General features: G+C 39.5%; 1 protein-coding gene across 1 annotated transcript in view; it reads left to right on the top strand.

Annotated features, from left to right (window-relative positions):
• The window catches only part of Csmd1 (CUB and Sushi multiple domains 1), a 1,626,901-nt gene that overhangs the window by 1,464,050 nt on the left and 139,506 nt on the right, over positions 1–23,345 (top strand). The window contains exons 36-37 of the mRNA XM_085844142.1: positions 297–393; positions 10,402–10,506. Coding sequence (XP_085700268.1) covers positions 297–393; positions 10,402–10,506 — 202 coding nt within the window. The remainder of the gene's footprint in view (positions 1–296; positions 394–10,401; positions 10,507–23,345) is intronic.

The raw sequence follows: 23,345 nt of genomic DNA, 5'->3' as shown, positions 1-23,345 counted from the left end.
TAAAATATATATTATCTTGTTAAATAACACTTATATCTATTCTTTGACAATTTTCTGTATGTATGAAATATATTTGTTTACATCCATCGACCCATCCTACTTCCCCTGACACCCTTTTCCCATTTGACCCCAATATGACCCTCTCCCATTTTTGTGTCCTCGAATTTTTCACATAACCCAGTGAGCCCATTTGTGTGTGTGTGTGTGTGTGTGTGTGTCTTAGTTATAAAAAGCTCATGTATATGAATTAGTGTGATTAAAATAAAACACGGTAACTCTGCTTTGTGACCCGGTAGATCCAAGTGATCAGCTTTGCCACAGAGCAGAACTGGGACTCTCTGGAGATCCATGATGGAGGAGACATGACGGCCCCGAGACTGGGCAGCTTCTCAGGTAGGGTGGTCCTGCATTTCCCTTTGTCTAGGCTTTTGAACCAGAATGAAAGCCAAAGGAAGAACAGAAACTAGTGTGTGGACAGTGCCCACAGCAATTCTTTCTCATAATGCCTGCCAGTGGGCCAGGTCCGAGTGTGTAACCATAGAGTCAGGTGAGAGTGACATGGCAGTGGGGTCCTGTGCAGGAGGCCATCTGGAGGAGCCAGGCAGCTCAGCAATTAATGCTAGGATTATGAGGCTAGCCATGGATGCAGAAACATGAAAGTGACAATGCTGAAAAGGAGGCTTCCCCAAGGCCAAGAGACCTGGGAAATGATCTAGTATACCTTAAAGAGGCCTGTGGTCTGTCATTCCTCGCTGTGAAAGGATGGTGACACTTCATAAGCCTGACACCTCCCATCCCCAGCTCACAAAGGCATGAACCCTGGCCTGTACTGTGGTGATTGGCAGTGCAGTCAGTCCTTGCCCCTTCCAGCTTTATGTGTGTGCCTGTGTTGGGTCACCTTCCCTAGGCATTGTCCTCTCAGAGAACCACTGGCAGTGTTAACTCCTCCCTTCTCTTGTCACCATGTCCCTAAAACTTTTATCATCTGTGCACGGTAGTCTAGTCCACTGCTGTGTATCATAAAAACACATCTGGACAAAGTCCTCAGTTTCAGGCACAGAATTGTCTAGTATGATGCAATAAGTGTCTCACAAGACTTCTTTTCAAGTGGATCATTCTTTTTTTGTTGACTTTTTACTAAGAAATGGAAAAGGCATGAGGCCTTCACAGTGCTAACCATGAGATGGATTGTATCTTTAGATGACAGAGAGATTGTGGCTATGGCTTGTCAGCAAATGAAAACATTGCTGCACGGCCAGCCACATAGGTTGGGTGGTAAAGTACCAAAGACTTAGAATCGTTCCTCACCACTGCCTGTCACTATCTTTATTTGGCTTGTAACACCATTGGGTGTTTAATGGACAACAGGCTATTAACGAACAAGGAATTTCCATGTAGAATTTTTCCACATGGAAAGTCTGGCTGAGTTCCTCATCCAGGAGCCTCCTGTCAGTGTCCTATTTACGGTGAGATTTATAGAAACTTTAGTGTGTATAACTGACAGAGTTTTGAATAAAGTAGAAATCCTCTGCCATTAAGAACAACAATAAGCCCGTAATTTAAAACCTGCACGTAGAATGCCAAATTCAATTGGATTCTATGACATCTGTTTATCTAGCTAGCTTTGCTGGGAGAGAATGGCTGTTCTGGGGCTGTGGGGCAGGAGGGCACAGTTGGGAGGAGTGGGAGGGAAGAAGGAGATTAGTGGAATGTAGCCACACCTGGGGCTGGGAGCTTCCACACTGAGAACCACGCTCCGACCGACCTCCACTTCTGCTTCACTCAGTGACCAAGGAAAGAAAACAGTGCTGTTCCCTGTGCACAGTGTTCAGAGGTGCTTGTGGATTTGTTTGTTTGTTTGTTTGTTTTAAGTCAACCAGGAGAAATAACCCTTAAGAGTCTTTGTTATTGAGCTTAACAGGTGGATCAGCAAGGTTTGAATCTTGACACACAACGTTCAAAAATCTTTAACTCCGATTCCAGGGAACAAAGTGTGCTCTTCTGGCATTCACAGGCCCTGGGCATGCACATGGTTCCCACAGAAAACACCCATCTACATAAAGAAAACATAGCACTTAATTTAAAAGATAGTTTGTTTGAGTTAGTACAGCAGTGCAGTTCTGATGCTCACTGCCTGGAGCTGGAGGTACTTCTCAGGTTGGAGGTAGAGCTGGTTCTCCACGGACCCCATCAGATACCAGTGAGAAGCTAACGCCCGGCTGACATGGAAAATGAGCTGTAAATTCAGGGCTTCGGTGCTGATGGGCCTCTGGAATAGTTCTCAGTGCTCAGAAAATACACACGTATTAATTTTACAAGACAGGAGAGGGACCAGCCAAATAGAGACTTTCTTTATGTAAGGGGAATCCCAGGCACTAGAATGTTATTTCTCAAAGTACATCACCTTCTAGGCACGCTGGTGTGTGTTACCATCTATGATGCTGATCTGAGCTGTGGTGTCCAGATTTTCAGAATGTTCATATTGTGTACTCATGAGTGGCTGCATTATTGGCGGTAGAGCAGAACCTAATCTTTTACCCTTTTCATCTCAGACCACAAGACATGGAGCTGTTACCTCATGAGTTAAGCCCTGACCCTTAGCCACTGGTATTCCCAATGTGGTCATCCTGAGTTGTCATGGCATAAACCTAACTGTGGTTACCCCAAACTCAGTGGTCCATAGACTTTTCCATGAGGGACCAGAATATCCCTGTGAACTGGAAGATACCCAGGGCTTAGAGGTAGCCTGGCACCACTGTCCAACAACCCTCTGACCTAAATTTAACCTCTGACTTTTCTATTTCAAAGTTGTCAGATAGACAAGGAATGAAAAATAGCAAGACAATAAAATACTGAGAAAACACCCCAGTGGATATCTTGTAACCTTCCTCCTTTTAAACAGTAAACTTGCCGTTGATTACAATGGCTGAAGTGTTTGCTCTGAGACAGGGGGATGAGACAGTTATGGAAACATGAAGCACCCCTAAGGTTCTAGCTGAGACTTAGCTTCCGTTCTTTTCTAAAATGGAAATAGGGATTTTAACAACGAAGCAAGTTTCTAGGTTTGCTTCAGGGAATCCCTCTTGTAAAAATAAGTGGGCCATTTGTAGTTCATTGCAGCGAGAGGCAGCTTGTTGCTTTCCAGTTAATTAGTAGAAAACGAAAATCCACAAACATTTTCAACAATGAATATTAAACAAAAGTAAATATTGGGTTGGGAAATGGCCCCATTAGCCAAGTGCTTACCACGTGAGCATAAGGACCCGGACTCAATCTCTAGTCTAGAACCCACGTGAGAAGCAACTGTGCTTTCTGCCTACAATCCTGTCTATCATCCCAGTTCTGGGAAGATGGGTACAGGGTATCCAGAGCACACTGGTAACCAGTGGGGCTGAGTCAGTAAGCTCCAGGTTCAGTGACAGGCTGTGACTAAAAAACACGGTGTGAAGTGACAAAAGAAGGCACCTGGAAAGCACCTGGCACAGATACAGACATGTATGCACACTAAATTAAACTATAAGTAAACCAGTCTCAGACACTATCAAATTAAAAAAATATATTCTGGAAGATACAAATCTAATTAAAATAACATGACTGGACCCTTGTGAAACAAAACAAGCTTGCTTTATATAAGACGTTTCTCTAAGCAATTAAGAATGTCAGATTAATAAAAATCTATGTTTGCTTAAATACAGTGGCTTTATATTACATTACAGGTTTTTTTTTTCCACTAAGTCCTATGTCCCATTGGGGGCTACTCTAGGCAGACCATTATATAGCATTGACTTACAGACAGAGCTGCATTTTAGGGCATCTTGGAGATGCTTGCCACAAGTGTGAGTGGATGTTTTCTAAGGCGTTTGCAAACTATAACTAATTACACAGCAGCCTCATGGCAGCAGAGAATCATCATTGCCACCTCCACATCCTGGATGCATGGACCGATAGATGTCCACTGACCTGGGATTTCTCAGGCCCATAACTATGTAAATATCAAGCATCAACTTGCATGAATAGTAATAAACAATCAAGCAAGCTCTGGAATGTGTGCCCCATATGAACAATTGGGTGTGATGCTGGACACAAGGGAAGGAGTTGCCCTCAGTGCCACTCCCATGTGGCTGTGTTTGGACCCTCAGGCAACGGCTTTACTCACTAGATCCCAAAGGGAGTGGAACTCCTTGTGATGGATGGATCAGACTCTCGATTTGGCAGAACTGGGCATCTGATGAGCAGAGTGACCATGTGGAAGTCACGTCAATAAAACTGAGGCACCAACTCTTCTTAGTTCATAGTTCTAGAGCAGACTAGGCAGGGCCTGTCTGTCTTTCCTCCCATCTTCTGATAGAGGTGAGATATCTTAGGTCTACCCTATTTCTACTCTTGACACTTTCTGGTTAAATCACCTTGAGTTCATATTTTCAACTTTCCCTCTGTCTCTTTGCTATCTCTCTCTGTATATGATATATATATATATATATATATATATATATATATATATATATATATCAATATATATATATATCATAGTATATGGGCCCTCATGTCTGATTAGAGAAAACAGCACAGGCCAGCAATGTCCCCACACAAGCAATCAAAAGCCTGGAGTCTTCATGAGGGCTCTATGGTCTGTGACCAAACCTAAAGGACAGGGCTTTTACTCTGGCAGTGTCTCTGTGCTTGGTCAAACGTGCTGAAAATGCTGAGGGTTTCTGAAGGCAGAAGAATCTCCATGTTTGAGTTTTCTTTTTCAAGGGTACAATGTATTTTGAAATTTCATACTCGGTCAGTTTCTCTTCTCCTATGTGTTTTTGGGGTGGTCTGCTATGGTGGTGGTTTTGTTCTGTTTGATTGTTTGGATCATTGGATTTTTTTTGTTGTTGTTTTTTGTTTTTTTAATGGGGTGGTTGGTGTGGGGATTTGACACCAATAAAGCCCAGTTAGGAAGGCCATTGAGTATGGTGATAGTTGTAAGGTTGGGAACTAAAAATTACTCAGTGAAATTCCAAGATTAAGAACAGAGTTCATAAATGCATTGAGGATAAAAGATTGAGTCTTCTCCACTTTTGGGAACATAGCTATATCACTGAAAGTTGGAAGGCCAGAGGCACTTAGTGGGTTGCAACTCTTCTGGGAGGGCGTAGTCTTCTGGGAAGACCCTTTCACAGGAGTTGCATATCAGACATTTACATTAAAATTCTTAGCAGTAGCAAAATTACAATTATGAAGTAGCAATGAAAATAATTTTATGACTGGGGTCAATACAACATGAGGAAGAACATTAAAGGGTCATAACATTAAGAAGATTGAGAACCACAGCCTTAGAGGAAGGGCATTTCTAGGAGATTATTAACTCCAAGGCTAGGATGGTAGAACTATATACAGAATGCATACCTTACATAGAATGTATATGATATGTATATAATACAGTACGTGAATTGTATGTAATATACATACATGTACAACATGTAATTAACCATTTTGAATACAATGCTTATGAAATCAATATCTGAATTTCACACTTCTAATTAAATGAATGAATAGTTCTCTACACCATAGATCGTGATGTGTGCAGAGGGGTGAGGAGCACAAAGGCTTTCTTGGCATCATCATCATCATCATCATCATCATCATCTTATAATAACAACAACAACATATGGTGGTTGGAGTGTCATATGCTGAGCTGGTAGACCAAGTGTGGGTAAGTGAGACTGGGGCATTCATGTCCCCATGTCTCCCCACAAACATACTTGCTACAAAGCAGCAAAGCAGCAGAGGGGAGCTCGACCTCCCCTCAGAGTGCTAGAGCCTTAACTGTGATGGGGCTGTGAATGCACAAACTGAGATCCTGCTCTCAGAAAAAAAAAAAAAAAACTAATCAAAGCTTGCCTAAGTGTCACAGGGCCAATGCACTCCTGGATGTATTCTCCCCATGCTGATGCATATTAAGCCAAGGCATTGCCACCAGCTTTCACAGGCTTGTGCCACCAGTGCCCACCTGCCACGGAGAACAGCCAGCAACCAAGCCATCCCAGAAGGAACACAGCATCACACGACTATGCTTGCCCCAGTTCCATAGCCTGAATAGTGAGTAGCTGAATAAAAGTCCAAAGGCATTCCACGAAACCTGGATTGCTTTTAGTTTATTTTTCTAAAATTTCAAGACAAAAGGAGACCAAGAAGAAGGATGAGGAACTTTGGGTGCAGCCACAATACTCTCAGTGATAATGGCTTCAGAGCTTTGTTCAGATCCCATGCTAGCATAGGGCTGAGACTCAGATGAAGTTTGCAACTCAGATTGTGCTGTGGCTTCCATGTGAGCCTGACTTGGAGAACCTCTGTGGATGAATCACTAGGCCTAAAGTGTATTCAGGGATCATACACACACTGGGACTGCTATGATATCCACTTGTATATGCATCATGGACACAGAGAAAACTATGTCTTATGTCTAGAATGATAATTGATACATTAGACCTCTTTTTATGCTACAGCAGAAGATTTCTATTCTGCTAGTAATCACTTCAGTTCTTTTTAGAAGAATAGTTTTTAAATTGGATATGATCCAATGTCATTGTAGACATGCATGAAATTCTCGATAAAAAAAAAATCTAAGTTATGTGAAGAAAAATGCTATACAAGACCAAAGTTTGGATTTTTTTAAGAGCACCATCAATACTTAAGAATTTTTTCCTATGATACTTAAGAGTATTTATAAAGCAGATTCTAAAATATTTTAATTGGTTAATAAAAATAAATAAGAACTAGGTGTCATAAGAAATACATATTTCAAAACAAAATGATTGACATCTTTGATAAATTCAGTGCTTTGGTTTTTCATTTCTGCTTGGGTAGGAATATGTATGTAGATCTTTTTTAGTAAGCCATTGAAAAAATCACTTTTAGAAGCAGGCAGGTTATAAATTATAAATGAGTAAAATAGAGCAGAATTCATGCAGACTTGTATCTGACAGTTGGAATTAAAGGAAAGCAAATATCAGTATACTGAGAGTAGACTCTGCAGGGACAATAATAAAATTTTGCAGCTTCCTTTGTTATGTGTCATCCTAACTGGGTCACCGTAAAACAATGTGATCAGAATATTCTGCCTGCGGCAACATTTTAAGAAATCACTCAGTTATATTTTGCATGGGGGGAATAAGTACCTGCCATTAGACTACCCTGAGAAGATCCAAAGTTAGCCCCAGAGTGTGGAAGATGCAGGGCAGCCTCTCTATCCTGAGGTGGCCTGGCGATGATAGACCCATTGTCTATAACCCCCCTGAAGCATATGATAAATAGCTGCTAGATTTCATGATTGGCATACCAGGAATTATAATCTTTCATCTGAAAAGAACGTATGAATTCACAAACCGATGTCATATCCATCACCCATTAGCTCATCCAAGTGAAAGACTTACCCTGGTTTCATTTTATGGAGTCAGAATACCTTCAAGTTTATGAAGGTGGCATGAAATGATGGAATTAACTCACCCTGGAGCCTGGCATATGAGTGGGTTTCTGAGTCTGCTGTACAGTAGCTGAAAAAGTCAAGCATCCAAAAAAAGGAAAAAAAAAAAAAAAGCCTCGGGTGGTGGTGGTGCACACCTTTAATCCCAGCACTTGGGAGGCAGAGGCAGGCAGATTTCTGAGTTGGAGGCCAGCCTGGTCTACAAAGTGAGTTCCAGGACAGCCGAGGCTATACAGAGAAACCCTGTCTCGAAACACCAAAAAGAAAGAAAGAAAGAAAGAAAGAAAGAAAGAAAGAAAGAAAGAAAGAAAGAAAGAAAGGAAGGAAGGAAGGAAGGAAGGAAGGAAGAAGGGAGTGAGTGAGGGAGGGAGGGAGGAAGGAAGGAAAGAAAGAAAGAGAAAGAAAGAAAGAAAGAAAGAAAGAAAGAAAGAAAGAAAGAAAGAAAGAAAGAAAGAGTCAAGCAAAGCTTATGTGCACATCCTTAAGCTGGGAGCTGGGAACTCACAGATAACTTGTGTAGAATGTATGACAAGACAACCAGACTTTCCAAAGTCAATTCCTACATTTGAATTTGAAAAAGAAACACTGGTAGTCTGGTGTGGTTTCAGTAGCAGGTAAGAAGTTGTGGATTCTCTGTTGGTAGGAGCCCTGTGGTGCTGTGCTGATTAGTTTTAACTGCCAATTTGATGCAACTTAGAATCACCTGGAAAAGTCTTAATGAACTGGCTGGGTCAGGTTGGCCTATGGGGCATGTCTGTTGGACCTTGTCTTGGTTTGTTAATTGAGGTAGGCAGCACCATTTCTCAAGCCAGGCGCGTTCCTATAGAGAAGAGAAAGCAGAACCAAGCAAAGTTCCTTGTGGATTTTTTTTTCTTTATTTTATTTTGGATGTGGTGGGTTGTTTGATTTTTCTCTGCTGTCTTGACTGTAGAGATGATATATTGAATGCCTATGTTAAATTCGCCAAAATGATGGACTATAACTGGAAATGTAAGTCCAATAAAATATTCCTGGCCTGCTGTGCTCTCTAGCAGGGTATTTCAGAGCAGTAACAGAAACACAACCAGAACAGTGAGAGCCAAGAAGAGTGTTTCCTTATAGAATCAGTAGTTACTTTAGCAGAGCAAAAAGTGGAAGCAAACACTGGAAGATTCCCCCAGTGTCAGATAACTCAAACCATGTAGTCTGGACCATGGGATGAAAACGTGGGGGAGGCTATTACATCCACAGTTAATATCATTTCTCTTCATGTGCCAGCCACGTGACAAGAATGCAAGATCAAAGATTATAAATGTTGTGGTACTTCTTCAACATAAGTCATCGCGCTAGTCAATATAGTGTGTGTGTGTGTTTTAGAAACACTTTGAGACTGAACAATAAACAGAACAGTGAGCATCCTTCTCCTCTATGACTCCCCACCATCTCTGTTTCTTTCTGAGTCCTTATAGTGCCCTGCTAGATAGCTTATGACCAACACTTACCCTTACTGAGGCTGGACCAGGAAAAGGACCTACCCAGGGAGGACATACCCACAGACAGTTCTCCCAGGGCCACTCAGTGTTAAACAATTCTCATCTATCCATCTGTTTAGCTTTATCATCTGTCTGTCTGTCCATCTATCATTTTGCCTCTACTCTATAAACTCAGAGTCAAGCATCAAAGGGTTGAACCTGCAAGCATTCTGTGAGAGACTTTTCCACACACATACTTAGTGGTCTTCTGTGGATTTTATACTAGTGCTTTATCTTAAAGATTGTTCACCTCTTGAATTCTATTGCCTGTGGCATCTAGAGGAAAATGAAATGATTGAGGAGCAGATCTCAAAATGCAAGCTAACTTCCTAAAGTGTACACCATACACACACACACACACACACACACACACACACACTCGATATGGGGGTTCCCTTGTCTTGCCTCTTTTTTTTTTTTCTGTTTACCATATAGAATGTTTTAAATGATTTGGTCCTGCTTGGGCAATGAACCAACATTATTAGATAAAGTGTCCAAATGTTTGGTGAACTTCTGGAAATCCAATGAGAGATTACAGAGGGCAGCCCAAGATTGGCAAAAAGGTTTTACTCCATACTTAGGTATTTCCCATATACCAGCTTTGTCATCCATTAATGTCATTCCTAGTCTTATCACATGGGATAGCCAAGTCTAGGACCAGCAGATGTCTTTATCTTGTGTAAATCTCCTGTTATCCATTGTCTTTCACACACTCATCTTGTAAAAACAGTGATGCTGGACTGGGTCCCAGTGTGGAAGGGGATGAGGACAGAAGAGAAAGAAGTGCAGGAAGCTTTCTGACTTGACTTGTGCGGAAATAAAACTACAGTAGAGGATCTCAGAATAAGAAGGGCACCTCAGTGCGTAGGCTAAATTCAGGACAAGGAGTTGAGAGTGTCATCTGTAAGAGATGTATTAGTTGTTTAGAACTACTTGACTTCCTAGCACTAAGGTGCTGGGGGAGGAGCACATGTGGGGCTGAGAGGCAAGAGCTCCACAGCTTAAGACTCTTTCCCACCTTAAGATAACTCCAGGAAAAGCAAGAACTCTTCCCAGAGCTACAGAACTCAGCAGTTATGTTCTCTGAAGTTGACTTTGATTTTACTAAACAACATAACATATGGGATTTATCTAGCCTGGGGGTATACATAGAGATGGAGTGATTGCTGTCATTAGTCTTGGTCAGAGTGCAGGTCAGGGGACTAGGTACAGTCTGGAGGAAGTGGCATTAGCTCTAAGGTCTCTCTGAACTGTCTTGCAAAATGGGACAGCTGGACAAGTTGCCAAGGTTTCAACATTCAAATTAAACAGATGATAGACAAGCTCTGGGTACTTGGAAGCCTAGGATATGCTATTCTGTATTGGACACTTGTAGTGTCTGCCTGTTTTGTGTTAAAGCTGTAACTCTTTCCTGTGTAGGTACCACAGTGCCTGCACTGCTGAACAGCACCTCCAACCAGCTCTGCCTGCACTTCCAGTCGGACATCAGCGTTGCTGCCGCCGGCTTTCACCTGGAGTACAAAAGTAAGATCAACGTCTGCTTCAGTTGGAGTATAGGAACATCTTCTTTAAAGGAGCAAACTGAGCTTGCATTAAACAGTGAAATCAGGTTCCTCTAAAACTCCATCTAAGACCTGAACAAAATTGAATTTGACTAAAAACATAGGCTCCACGAAGGGTATTTTCTATAAACAATAGACTGCTAGAGCAATCCAGAAGTTAGTATCTGGAATAATTAGATGAACTGACTGTGCCTTTAGGCTACTTGCATTAGGAACCAGGCCAGCCCGTGTGTAACATCACTGAAGCCTTGTGTGACAACAGATACTCACATTAGCATCCTGAAACAGAGGAGGTCATATCACTAAATAATACCATGGGGTTTTCCTTGTGTACTCTCAAAGATGTTCACCTAGCTGAGAGCTGGCATTTCTGAGCCTGTGTTTGTGTGTTATTTATTTTAATTGCAAAGAAATATCACAGACGAGAGGTCAACCTTTGTAAAAATGGATGTGAGGCTGCATTAATAGTCTGATACGTGGGAAAACAACAGTCATATTCACAACCCCCGCTGCAGTGTTGGGTAATCCGGGTAAACCTTGTAAAGTGAAGCATGAATTTCCAAGAAAAGCGGGGTTTATTCGGGACGTGTTTTCAGGCTCTGAAATGGCTTGATGTTGGCATTATCTCCTCTAATAAGCAGTTGCAAGTGAGCAAATACGTGGGTTAGATTCAATAAGTGATTTTTAAAAATTGAGATAAACAGTTTGCTGGAGTGTAATGCATATGTTTTCAAAAGGCCACATTCCAGCTGATGATAAATATTCATCAGCAGCTACCAACCACAGGCCCCGTTCACACTCTACTTAAGCCTTCCTACTTATTACAGGCATTTGCATGCAAGTGTGTTCCAGTTTATGTGAATAGGACTACTCTAGCGACAGTGTAAAACGATCCTGCAAATGTTATTTATGTAGAATACTTCTGGAAAATTCTTCTACTTTGATACATCCTATGAAGGTTCTCAAATAGCGAATGAAACCTTCACTCAAAACTGTGTTAAGCAGTTCATTAATAGTTTTGCCCTGTTGAAACTGATCATCATTCTTAGCTCTTGAGAAGTTCTTACAGTTTCTGGCTTTCCTTTCTCCTTTCGGGGAAGGAGATGTTGGTAACATAATTAGTCTGTGATTATTGGGGATAATTATCTACTTTGCACATGTACTATAGCACTATTAGCATAATTGTCTCCATCCCAGAATATTCTTAGTCACTATGAGTCTCTAAAAAAGAGACCAATTTCCTTCCATCTCCCATTGAAATGGAACCTCTTCAGGAACCCAAGGCCTTATGTGAGAATCCAAGACCACAATTAATTAGTGTGCTCGCTTTTTACTTTACCAAATACGATGCTCCATTTGGATTTGGACTATTCCGGGTTGTTGTCTTTGTGGCTGGGACTGGTTTTCTAGCTCACATCACTTGTGTATTAAAAGCAATTCAGGCATCTGTTCTGAGTTTTCATGCCTGTTTGAAAACAGGTATTATAAAGTATTTGTAGAATTAGCCTTATCCCTCTAAACACTCTGGACTTAAGTTGCCAGGAATACTTTTTACTGAGACCCTGAGGCCAGGAGCCCCAACTGCCACTGCACAGATATCCCCATTTTAAGAGTACTCATTCCACACATAAGCCCAAGTCTCAGGTGAAGAGGACCAAGACGCCTGTTGATACTGAAACCTGAACCAAGGGGTGTAGGGGTGTCTTGTATATCCAAAGAGAACTCCCTACCTCCATGAAGCCTAGGCCTCCATCCAAAGAAACACTGTATAATTAACCCAAACCACTAGCCTCTGAAGGCACTCTGAACAGCACATGCTGTTCCAAGAGTGCATGGTAACAGTCATGATGCAGAGCATCTGTTTACTCAGGGTTTACCTCTCTAGGGCTCTGCAGCAGACAGCTTCTATGCCTCCTGTTCCATTGGCAGGGCATGACCATTAGAATTGAGGCTACCCAGGTACCTCAGTGCTGCAATGGGTTAAGGAAAGGTGTGTTTTTATATGTCAGTTCCTTCTTGTAAAAATAACCAGGGATGCTTTCTTTTTCAGATTCCTATAGTTCAAATGGATGGGGTTTTCTACACTGCTCTCAGTATTTTAAAGTATTAGGTATTTTAAAATTGCTGATTTTTTTTTCTTTTAGCAATGTTTGCGTGTTTTAAGTGTTTAAATTGCTTGAGATCAAAAAAATTAAGTGAATGGTCCCAGGGAAGCATTAAAATTCTGCAAAGACCTTAACTCTTTTGAAGTAATAAGTCCTTTAGTATCTCTCTCTTTCTCTACATACATACATATATATACACATGAATATATACATATATGTATATGTATATATAAATATAACTGTGTGTATAAATATATATACACATATATATGTGTATATATATGTATGTGTATATATGAATGTGTATGTGTATAAATTACAAATGTACTTCAATGATGATATTATATTAGTAATACTCATAAGCTCCCAGACATCATTGGTAGACTGAGCTTGTGCAAGACCCTCCCTGTACACCAGTGCTCTAGACAGTTCTCTGTGTTCCTTGTAATGAGTTCTACATCCCTCCTGAGAGGTGCTGTCAATAAACATATTATCAATGTGATAAACCAGACCATCCATCTGACCTCTCAGAGACTGATCTCTATTTAATCATTCACTGATGTATAAGGTTTTCTGTAAAAATTAAAAAAAATATATATTCTCACAACCTGCTTTAGGATCCTTCGGTCTCTACCAGAAATGCTTTCCTGAATACTGACCAATCATTACACCTCCCCCATTATATCCTAACTGCATTGAGGAACTTTACATCTTCTAAGTGATGTAAATTCTAGCTTCTTTCTCTCATCCTTGAAAATTTAATAGAGGATGAGATCTACCAGATAATCACAGGCTTCTGAATCTCAATCTCTGTCTCTCTGTCTCTCTCTGTCTCTCTGTCTCTGTCTCTGTCTCTCTCTCTCTCTGTGTGTGTGTGTCTTGCATGCTGTCCAAAGGACAGCTGACTAATTAAAGCTGACTAGTTCCTACTTGTGATCTTTGAGAATTTAAAAAAAAAAAAAACATGAAGTTCAACACAAAAGTACCATCTAATTCAGTTCCAGTTACCCTTCTGAACAAAGACTAGAATTTTCCACATAGTTCCATGCTAGTGTTTTGGAATCCCAGGTCCCAGCAGATTTGAGAACAAAGTCAGGTGGATTTTATGAAACTGAGCCCTCTTTCTAGATGTCTGTATAAAATCACCTGCTGCCCAGAGTCCTTCATGTACTTTGTAGCTGGCCCCCTGACTACTGCTTACAGTAATCATTAACTCTAGTATAAAATCTCTTGTCTTCCTCTCTTCTCTAGCCTTGGCAGTTATCCACACGAGCAGGTGACTGCCTGAACACCAGCAGTTGCTAGTGTTCTTGTGACTTAATAGATACTAACTTTTGTTTGACCATTTTCTCCTGGAACAGCCTTACAGAACACACCCCATGCCTTCTTTCACCATTTCTGGGAGATGGTGGCCTCACCCTCTTCTCCTTAGTCACTCACCTCCATCACTGGTTATGAATACCCTTCATTATCATGACTAGCTTCTGTTATTTCCCCTCCATAGGTAGACTTGGTAAGATAGTTATGGTCCCTGTTTATATCACCTTCAGGCCTCTGAAACTCTTCAATGGCTACTGAATTTACTGGGCATCCTGAAGCCATTCAACAGGTTCCTGGGGTAAAGAATGATGGTATACTGCAGGTTGAAATAAAAGACAAAATCATGAACACTTGTATGTATCCCACAACATCTCCTTCTTTTTAAAGTCTATAGAACCCAGTGAATGGCCTTGACCGTCAGTTTGTTTTTATATAAACTAATTATCAGATAATAATGTTCAATTGTGGTAAATACTTCAAAAGACACCAAAGGACCCACTTTGGTAAGATTTTGTTTCTGATACTCTGTTTTAAATGCAATATCACTTAATTATTTTAACATGCAAATGTGTTTTGGTTTTACAAATGTAGAAACTGCTCTGAGTCTTCTATTACTGCACAGGAGACATAGGGTAGTTGAAACCTTATTTACCAAGGGTTTACCAATTCTTGGGAATCTCCACGTATGGTGGTTAATCTTGGTTGTTAACTAGATGGGATCAATATACACTTGGACCATGGGCCTCTGGGCATGTCTGTTCTGGTGGTGTCTTTATAGGGAGCAGAGATCTGAGATTCCTATTTTGATTACTTACAGATATAACTTATTATTTAAAAATGTAAATAAGCTGGCTGTGATGGACACTTGTGATCCCAGCCTTCATAGCTAGAGATAAGAGGGACCAGGAGTCTAAAACCTTCCTTTGCTACATAGAGAATTTGAGGCCAACCAGGAATACATATGACCCTAACTCATAAACAATAGTGAAAAATTAATTAATTGAAAAGTTACATTTATATTCATAAACATCAAACTATATTTAAAGAGTGAAAATATATTTAAAACCTAATACTTTTATTTTATTACTGTACTACCAAGTTATTAATTAGTTAAGTAGCAAGCAAGCACAGTCAAATTATTTGTCTTGAAGTTGTGGTAAGAACTGAAAATGTCTTAAATATGCTCATGGGAAATTAAGTAATATCAGAATCCAGTGTGTCATATTATTAAATGTATTGTTCTGATATGAAAGTTATTCATCACCAGAAGTTTTTAGTAACATAGATGCTTACATTTTAGGAAAGCACATCTAGCATCATGTCTCCTCAGATCTTGAGGACTATAAATAGAACACATACAAATTGCCAATGATCAAAATATACATTTTAAGTACACAGTACCACAATTTCTGTGTATAATACCTCACTGTAAATCTTGGGTCAGGAATTCATATTTAGGGCAAGTATACTAAGTTGTGTTAACATCAGGGAAGATTTCATGGGTGGCTGTGGGAGTGAATGGGTAGGGGAGTGGGGGGGAGGGTATGGGGGACTTTTGGGATAGCATTGGAAATGTAAATGAGGAAAATACCTAATTAAAAAAAAAGAACACACATTGTATATATATATATATATATATATATATATATATATATATATTATATATATATATATATATATATAAAGATGCTGAATCCTTCGTGGGGTGGTTTGAAACAAACCTTCCCTTCTATTAATTGCCTTGGTCATGGTGTTTTATCACAGCTATAGAAAGGTAACTAATGCAATAAACTAACCAAAGTAGTAATAAATAAAAACAGGCATGACAGATATTATGTTATAAGATATTAGAATAACATAAATTAATTGGAATTCCAGATAATTTTAATGAATTATCTTACTTCACTGAATATAACTGTCTGGCCAATTGGTCTATGGGTATTAATGATTTCACTTAAATCCAAATATCTTAGAGTTGTTTACTTTTATTTAAATAGAGCAAGAAGCATCACGAACACGGAGTTTCATTCAGCTTATATTAAATCCACATATCAGATATCTACATTTTATTTGAGGTTTTCCCCTATTAAAATAACATACCCCAATGGAAATATGTCAAGACTGTGGTTTCAGACAAAGCCTGGCCCTCTTATTCAGAATCCCTGACACGGCAGTGAGCGCCCACGTGGGTAGATTTATTTTTGTGTAATTGAGGAAAAGTTCAAGTGTACTGTTTGACATTTAACAACCCTAGCTGAGTCTAATGGTTTGACTGTTCTGAACCAGCTGTCGCTCTAGTAAGCTTAAGTGGAGCGATTCCGGAATTTGTGATGGATCTAGCTCCATGGCGAGGACAGCTGGCAAGGCTGTATTTTTAGCCATCTTCCCCTTTCATGCATCAGTGTGACAAATTTAACCAGCACACCCACCTAGTGGCCCTGTGGAAAGTAGGAAAGTAGGATGCTTCGTTTTCTCCTACAAAGTGGGACTATGCTCAGATGTATGTCTTTGGCAACTGCAAAGTTGTTCATTTCAGTTCATTTGCTAAAGCATTGTCACTGAAGAACACTCAGTTTCATAGCATCAGCTCTTTAATCTTACAAGATGGGAGTTCATTATTTAGCAGGAAGAGTGATTTTTCAGGTAGTGACTATGATTCTTTAGGCCAAATTTGTCACCTCTTTATATACTATTAAATAACAGTTGTAGACTACTCTGCCCCATGTGGTGTGCTTCATGATAGATGTACACTAATGGTTTATACCAGTGTTGGTTATTATGACACAGCATCACAGGCTCATTTCTCACAATTCTGGGGCTAGTAGTCTAAGTTCATGGTATTAACAGTCTTCTGTTGAAGACCTTTGTGTTAGGTTTTCAGGTTCTGTGCAGGGCTTTCATAGCAAATTTTCTTGCTATAATAGTACTGACCCTATTGTGAGGACCCATGATATTCTGAACCAACTGTAGTCCCCTTCCAAAGGGTCCAATTTTACATCATATGAGGTGTTAAAAATTGTCAACTTATGAACTTTAAACAGACAGATACTCATCCCATAACAATAGAAAACAAGAAAAGGGGAAGAAGAAAGAAAAGGAGGAGGGAGAAGAGGGACAAGGGAAGGAGAAGGAAGAGGAGAACATGTTTGCCTCCATAGGTTCTTGATTGGAAATTGAGGAATGTGATGTGATATCAACTGTAACTTCAACATAAAAGTAGAACTGTGCTGTGGAGCTTGGTGACTCATTACTTAATGCCACTTGGCTTTGGATGTACACAAACTTTACCTGAATACATCACTAACCATGGCTCCACAGATGATGTTACTGGGCCAATGAGTGCTTCCCAAGTACTGTGCAAAGTCTACATGGGTCCTGAATGCTTGGAAACCTAGGGTTGAATAAGGTGAGAAAAGGTCTGTCTGTGATCTGTGCATCAGTCCTTTTTGTCATTAAAATGCTGTTATTCTCTGTGTCCCTTCAAGGGAGATACATTACTCAACTTCTTTCATGGATGCTAGAAACACAATCTCTAGACTTTACAGAAGCCTGATATCTAAACTCTGGAAGAAATAAAAGCAGTATTTCTTACTTGTGTCAATACTGAAAACATGTGGGCTCTTGGGCCCAGATGGTATTCTAGACATTCAATAAAGCAGTAGCTTCTCTTAAGGTCCATTATTTTAACAATGGAATTTATAAATACCTTGGTTCTATATATTTTGCTTTTTAACGATTGTGTTTTTAAGAGTCTAGGTATACAGAGCGACACATCAGTGTGATTATATTACTCATCTTTCTCTTCCTCTGTGGAACCTACCCAGATTCTCCTAAGTAAAGTTCAGACTTCTTTTGAGGTCCATTTACCAGCACATGGTTACAACCTTTATGCAACTTTTTAAAGTGAGATTGTGGTAGTTTGAGTGAAAATGGCCCCCATATGATCATAGTAGTATCCTTTAAAAGGAATAGGAGGTATGGCCTTCTTGGAGTGGGTGTGGCCTAATTGGAGAAGTGTTCCACTCAGGTTAGACTTTGAGGTTTCTGAGCTCAGGCCAGGTCCCGTCTCTCTCTCTCTCTCTCTCTCTCTCTCTCTCTCTCTCTCTCTCTCTCTCTCTCTCTCCTGGCGCCTATGTGTCCAATTGCAGACCTCTCGACTCTGCCTCCAACATCATACCTGACTGCATGTGCTATGATTGGCTCCTTCTCCAGCATCATGTCTACCTGCATGTGCTATGCTTTTCACCATGATGAAAATGGACTAAACCTCTAAACATATAAGCCAGCCCCAATTAAATATTTTTCTTTATAAGTATTGCCATGGTCATGATGCCTCTTCACTGCAGTAGAAACCCTAACTAAGTGATATCATGGGTCATCAGCAAAACTTCTGTTTTAAGATACACAAAGCTGACATAGATTCAATGAGAAGAAATTTTCAACAGGCATGGTGATATGTACCTGACATCCCAACATTTGAGAGGCTGAAGCAGAAGGATTGAGAGGTCTAGGCCAAGCTTATATACAGAGCAATTGAACCTGCCTCAAAGAAACTTATACAACTCATAAATTTGAATTAATGTCTATTTGTATTATACAGAAGAACAATTGTTTAATCATAAATGTTGTATTCTTTACAAAAGTGCTACATCTCATAAGCATTTGTCAGCTGCAAATATCATCAATCTAAAATACATGAGATACCTCTGACCTAGTACCAGCTGCCCACCTTCATGACCTGTAGCAACTAGAAGCTTTGCAACTTCACAATAAATTGTCTTACCCTATATCACCAGTCAGGGGAAAAATTAAAATTAAATTTTCACAGTTTGGGTCTTACTGAATGTATGTTGGTTACTACCTCATGAAGCTAAAAATGTCTCTATTTTGAAACACTGCCAATAAGAAACATTTGTGTTTATGATACAGCATGGTTAACTTTTGTTTTTCTTTTCAAAATTAACAGATAACCTTTTCCGTCCACACAGTGTAGTGATGACCTACCCATGTATTGAATTGGTGTGTGTGTGTATAAGTGTGTGTTTATGTCCTAATTAGCTTGAATTGTCCACTTGACATGATCTAGAGCAGTGATTCTCAACCTGTGGGTCTCAACCCAGTTTGTGTAGAACAACCTTTTCATAGGTGTCCTCTAAGACCATATGCATATCAGATATTTACATTATAATTCATAACAGTAGCAAAATTACAGTTATAAGGTAGCAACACAAAATGTTTAGGGTTAGGGTCACTACAACATGAGGAACTATACTATAGGGCCTGGGCATTAAGAAGGTTGAGAGCCACTGCCCTTGACTTACCTAAGAAAGACTGTTGAAAAATTACCTAGATCCAGTTGTTCTGAGAATATGTCCATGAGGATTGTCCACTGTGGGTAGCACCATCCCCTGGGTGTTCATGGGACCACCAATAAGAAAGCTAGCTGAGCATAAGTACATGTGAATCTGTAAGCAGCACTCCTCCATGTTTTCTGCATTGAGTTCCTATTTTAGTTCCTGCCCTTATTTCCCTCCATGATAAATTGCAACCTAGAAGTAGAAGCCAAATAGATCCCTTGTTCCCCTAAATTGCTTATGGTCTGAGGGTTTTATCACAATAGAATAAAGCAAGAACATTGTACTTTGTCTTCTCTCTGCCAAATACTGCAATTTGAGTCTCTCCATTTGGATCTTCTTCCTACTCCCCTCCTTTTTTCCTTATTAGATTTATTGTAGTTTTCAGCTCTTCAGTCAGAGTAACATGCTCATGTTAACGTGTGAATTGTAAAGACTACAAGCTATGCCAGAGGCTGGGAGAGCAATTCTCAGTTGACAAAAGCCATTTGAAGTCATTTGAGTTTGTAAGTTCTGCAGAGCTCCTGGTTATGCTATAGATATGTGTTTGATCTTAAAGCATGCGCCTGGCATGTGCTGTCCATAATTTCCACTTCTGAGATTCAAGTGAACTCACTGTGAATTTTCCTGCTGGGTTTTGAAGAGCAGCTACAATGTAGTCTGAAGGCCTGATAGCATTCACATTTTATGATAAGCAGTAGGTCAAGCCATTAAACTCTACTTTTGGTCAAATTAGAACACTTATCTTTTTAATGGCTTTGTTTCATGGTCTTTGCTTCTATAGTCAAGATTCATGGGAACTAAAGTTCCTTTCTACATTCTAAATCAAATTGAAACTTTATGTATCAGTGCATTTTAGAAGTCCACATCTTAACATCAGACTGGACAACAAAATATATTCATGGATAATAAATTATAAAACATTTTAATGTGTTAGCCATGCCAACACAAATGGCCACATGTCCTTCAGTATTTTGAGAACCATGTTCACCTTGTCTCCAAGAAGATCAAGGAATCTGGCTGCTCATGGACCACCTTTCAATAAAATTCCTCATCAGGTGTTCCCCATCATCATGTATGATGTTATTTGTAAGTACGCCATCATTAGATAAGGATAAAAATTCTGCCCAAAATCTTGCAAATAACTTTCTAGTCTCTTCTTCCTGGATGTTGCTGCCCCTAAAACATTGATTGGAACTCCCCTATCAATCTTTTGTGTTTAAAAATATCCAACTTAAAAAATAATTTACATTTAATTATTTATCTGTTTTTGAGACCAAGTACCATTCGTTATACACCCTGGTGGCCTCAAACATACAATGCCTCTTCCTCATGCTCCTCAATGCTGAGCTAACAGGCATGTTTTAACACCATGTCCAGCTTAATGAGTCTTTAGGTTGTCCTTGCTGTGATTAGGGAGTTTTTAGACATCAGTATATCTAAGTGAATAATTCAGACCGCTATATCGCTTTCCATCACTTCTGTGATGTAGCCACTCAAGGCTTAACATGAGATATAGTCCAGTCAAATATTACTGTTCCATCTCAATGTGCAAGGTAAAGAGCATCCTTCCTAGCCTGATGTAGACTGATATGCTCCTGTTTGGCTTAGACTCATCACTGAACTCCACCTTGCCTGATGCTTGTCATACCACTTTCATTTCATAGCTTGATTATTACATCTTTAAAAACAAATAACCAGATAAATGAGAGAGTTGAAAACCATTCTTACATACACTAAGAGTTTGCATCCTTAGTTTCCAATATACACAAGGATGCTAAGGTATAGGAAAAGCACAGCAGTGCTTCTTTCTACAAGCATTGTTGTCTATGTGGATATCTCAGTCTCACCACAGTTTGCCTTGAAGAAAATAATGCTGTCTTTGTGTTTTGATATTAATTATAAACAAAGGTCCATTTCCTGTGGTGATAGATATCAATGCTATCGTTTTCAGAGGATGAATTATATTTTAGTATTCAATTTAAGGAAGGAGAAAATGAAAACCAAATCATATACAATAACTGCATATAAATCAATGTATTATGAAACTGTATTAAAAGGAAAACATATTATACAGCATGCAGAAATGGAGTCAGTTCAGCTATTGAGATTTGATATTATTCCTTATCATTTTAATTTCAATATATCTTTACCAATTTAATCACAGTAAATTTCCTATTTAATTTTGAGTATTCTGTGTTATTGAAAACTTTGTTCTTGGCCCTGACTTTTGAAAACATAAATTATTCCAAAACAATGTTGTTGTAAAATCATCACAAGTTATACCTTCTAGTACTCAAACCTTTAATTATATATTTTTCCTGTGATATTTTGTTATATTTTTGAGTGAAATTTAAAAAAAAAGCTATATGCATCTATGATGAATCTTTAGAGTATGGGTTATAAATGTAGTTGTTATCCGTTGTGTGATTGCTTCTTTTATGTTTGGTAGTTTTATCTTCTATGAAAAACCTTAAATGAGTTGAAATGCTGTGTTAGAAATACAACATATTTCTGGCTAATGCAGATTGTGTTTTATAGTTTAAAAACGGGTATTTACGGAAAAAAATTATTTCAACTTAGGAAAAATCTATAACCTATCTTATAGCCACTTCTGTCATGTGCAGTAGCTGTATTTCATGATGTGAAGCATGCCAACAAGTTCATGTACCAGCCAGATCTCAGCAGGAGGGTCTCAGATGAGCAATCCCACTAGGAAGGAATAGCATTTCAACTCTGTTTTCCACTCAGGATAAGGGGAAGAGAAAGGCACTGATCTCTGGATGGTCTAGGATGCATGGCTTGCAGCTTCCAATTCACAGAGTAGAGAAAATTCTCTAGCATCTTATAGAAGCTGCATTACCTACCTGTGCAGCTGGATCAGCCAAAGGCTTAGGTGTTTGAGAGGTCATCAGCTTGAGGGCTCTCTTAGAGATCAGCATAGAAAGTAGCTATCTGTGGCTATGCTAATCACATACAGAACCTCCTTTGATAGCATCTGCACTTTCTAAAACCCCCGTGTTCAGAGCTGGGGAACCAGATCCACTGCCCATGTGAGTGAGACCTAGGTGGAGCCAGCCACCTGTTGCTACTGCAGCTGACATTCACGTTCATCCTTGCTTTGTTATTGCTTGTGTATTGGTGTGTGTGAAATCCTAAGGGATGATGCAGCACAGCTGGCACAGTATGGATAACTCTGCAGAAGGGCTTTGAGTTGGTAGGGATGCTCAATGGAGGATGACCCTGCTGGACCAAGACTATTTGCCTCAGAAATAACTGGTGCCTCCACCATTCAAGCCTCCTTCATCTGTGGCATGATCTATTCATGTCAAGCTTTAGAGCAAGAGCAAAATTACATGAAGACATACCAGTCTCACCTGAGGAAGGGAGGAAGGCCTTCTTCTCTTTCTTGGAACACTGGAAAAAGGATTGTCAATATTTATACTCAGCCAGGTCTTGACTGTAAAAATAGAATGCTAATTAAATTCACCCAGTTACCATTGTCTATGTTCCACATGATCTATCATCCGAATGTACACATCTTATAAAACTCAAATCTTGAAAGTAAAAAAAAATGTACATTTTAGATTATGAAATGCAATTCTTGTATACTTTCTCTTTATAGAATGATATGGCTACTTTAAGTTAATTATTCTGTTACTTTGGCTTGGAGTTCAATAGTATATGATAAATTTCTATTGCAATTTGTGAGTTCTTTAAATGAAGGGAGTTCTAATCTAAAGAAAGGACCAGTGTATAACCATTTAAATAAATATTGGCCCTGTTAATCTAAGACTGTGCCAGCCAGGAGATTCTTGTTGCTGGGGGTGGGAAAAAGGGACAAGGAGAATGAATTTGTTCTAATGTGTCTTTTCCTAGAGAGAAGGAAATTCCTAAATTGACAAACTTGTAAAGTTTTCAGAATGTCTGAGAGAGAAGGATAAGAACACACAGTCTCAGGGGTGTCCTGCAGCAGGAAACAGTTGTTGGGTTGTATCAGTATTAAAATTGGGTTCTTTATG

This window comes from Mus caroli, unplaced genomic scaffold (genome assembly GCF_978045245.1).
Source record: "Mus caroli unplaced genomic scaffold, Mus_caroli_1 scaffold_10, whole genome shotgun sequence".
In the NCBI taxonomy this organism is placed as follows: Eukaryota; Metazoa; Chordata; class Mammalia; order Rodentia; family Muridae; genus Mus; species Mus caroli.
Note: the sequence above shows the minus strand (reverse complement) of the source record. Positions and strands in the feature narration are given on the sequence as shown.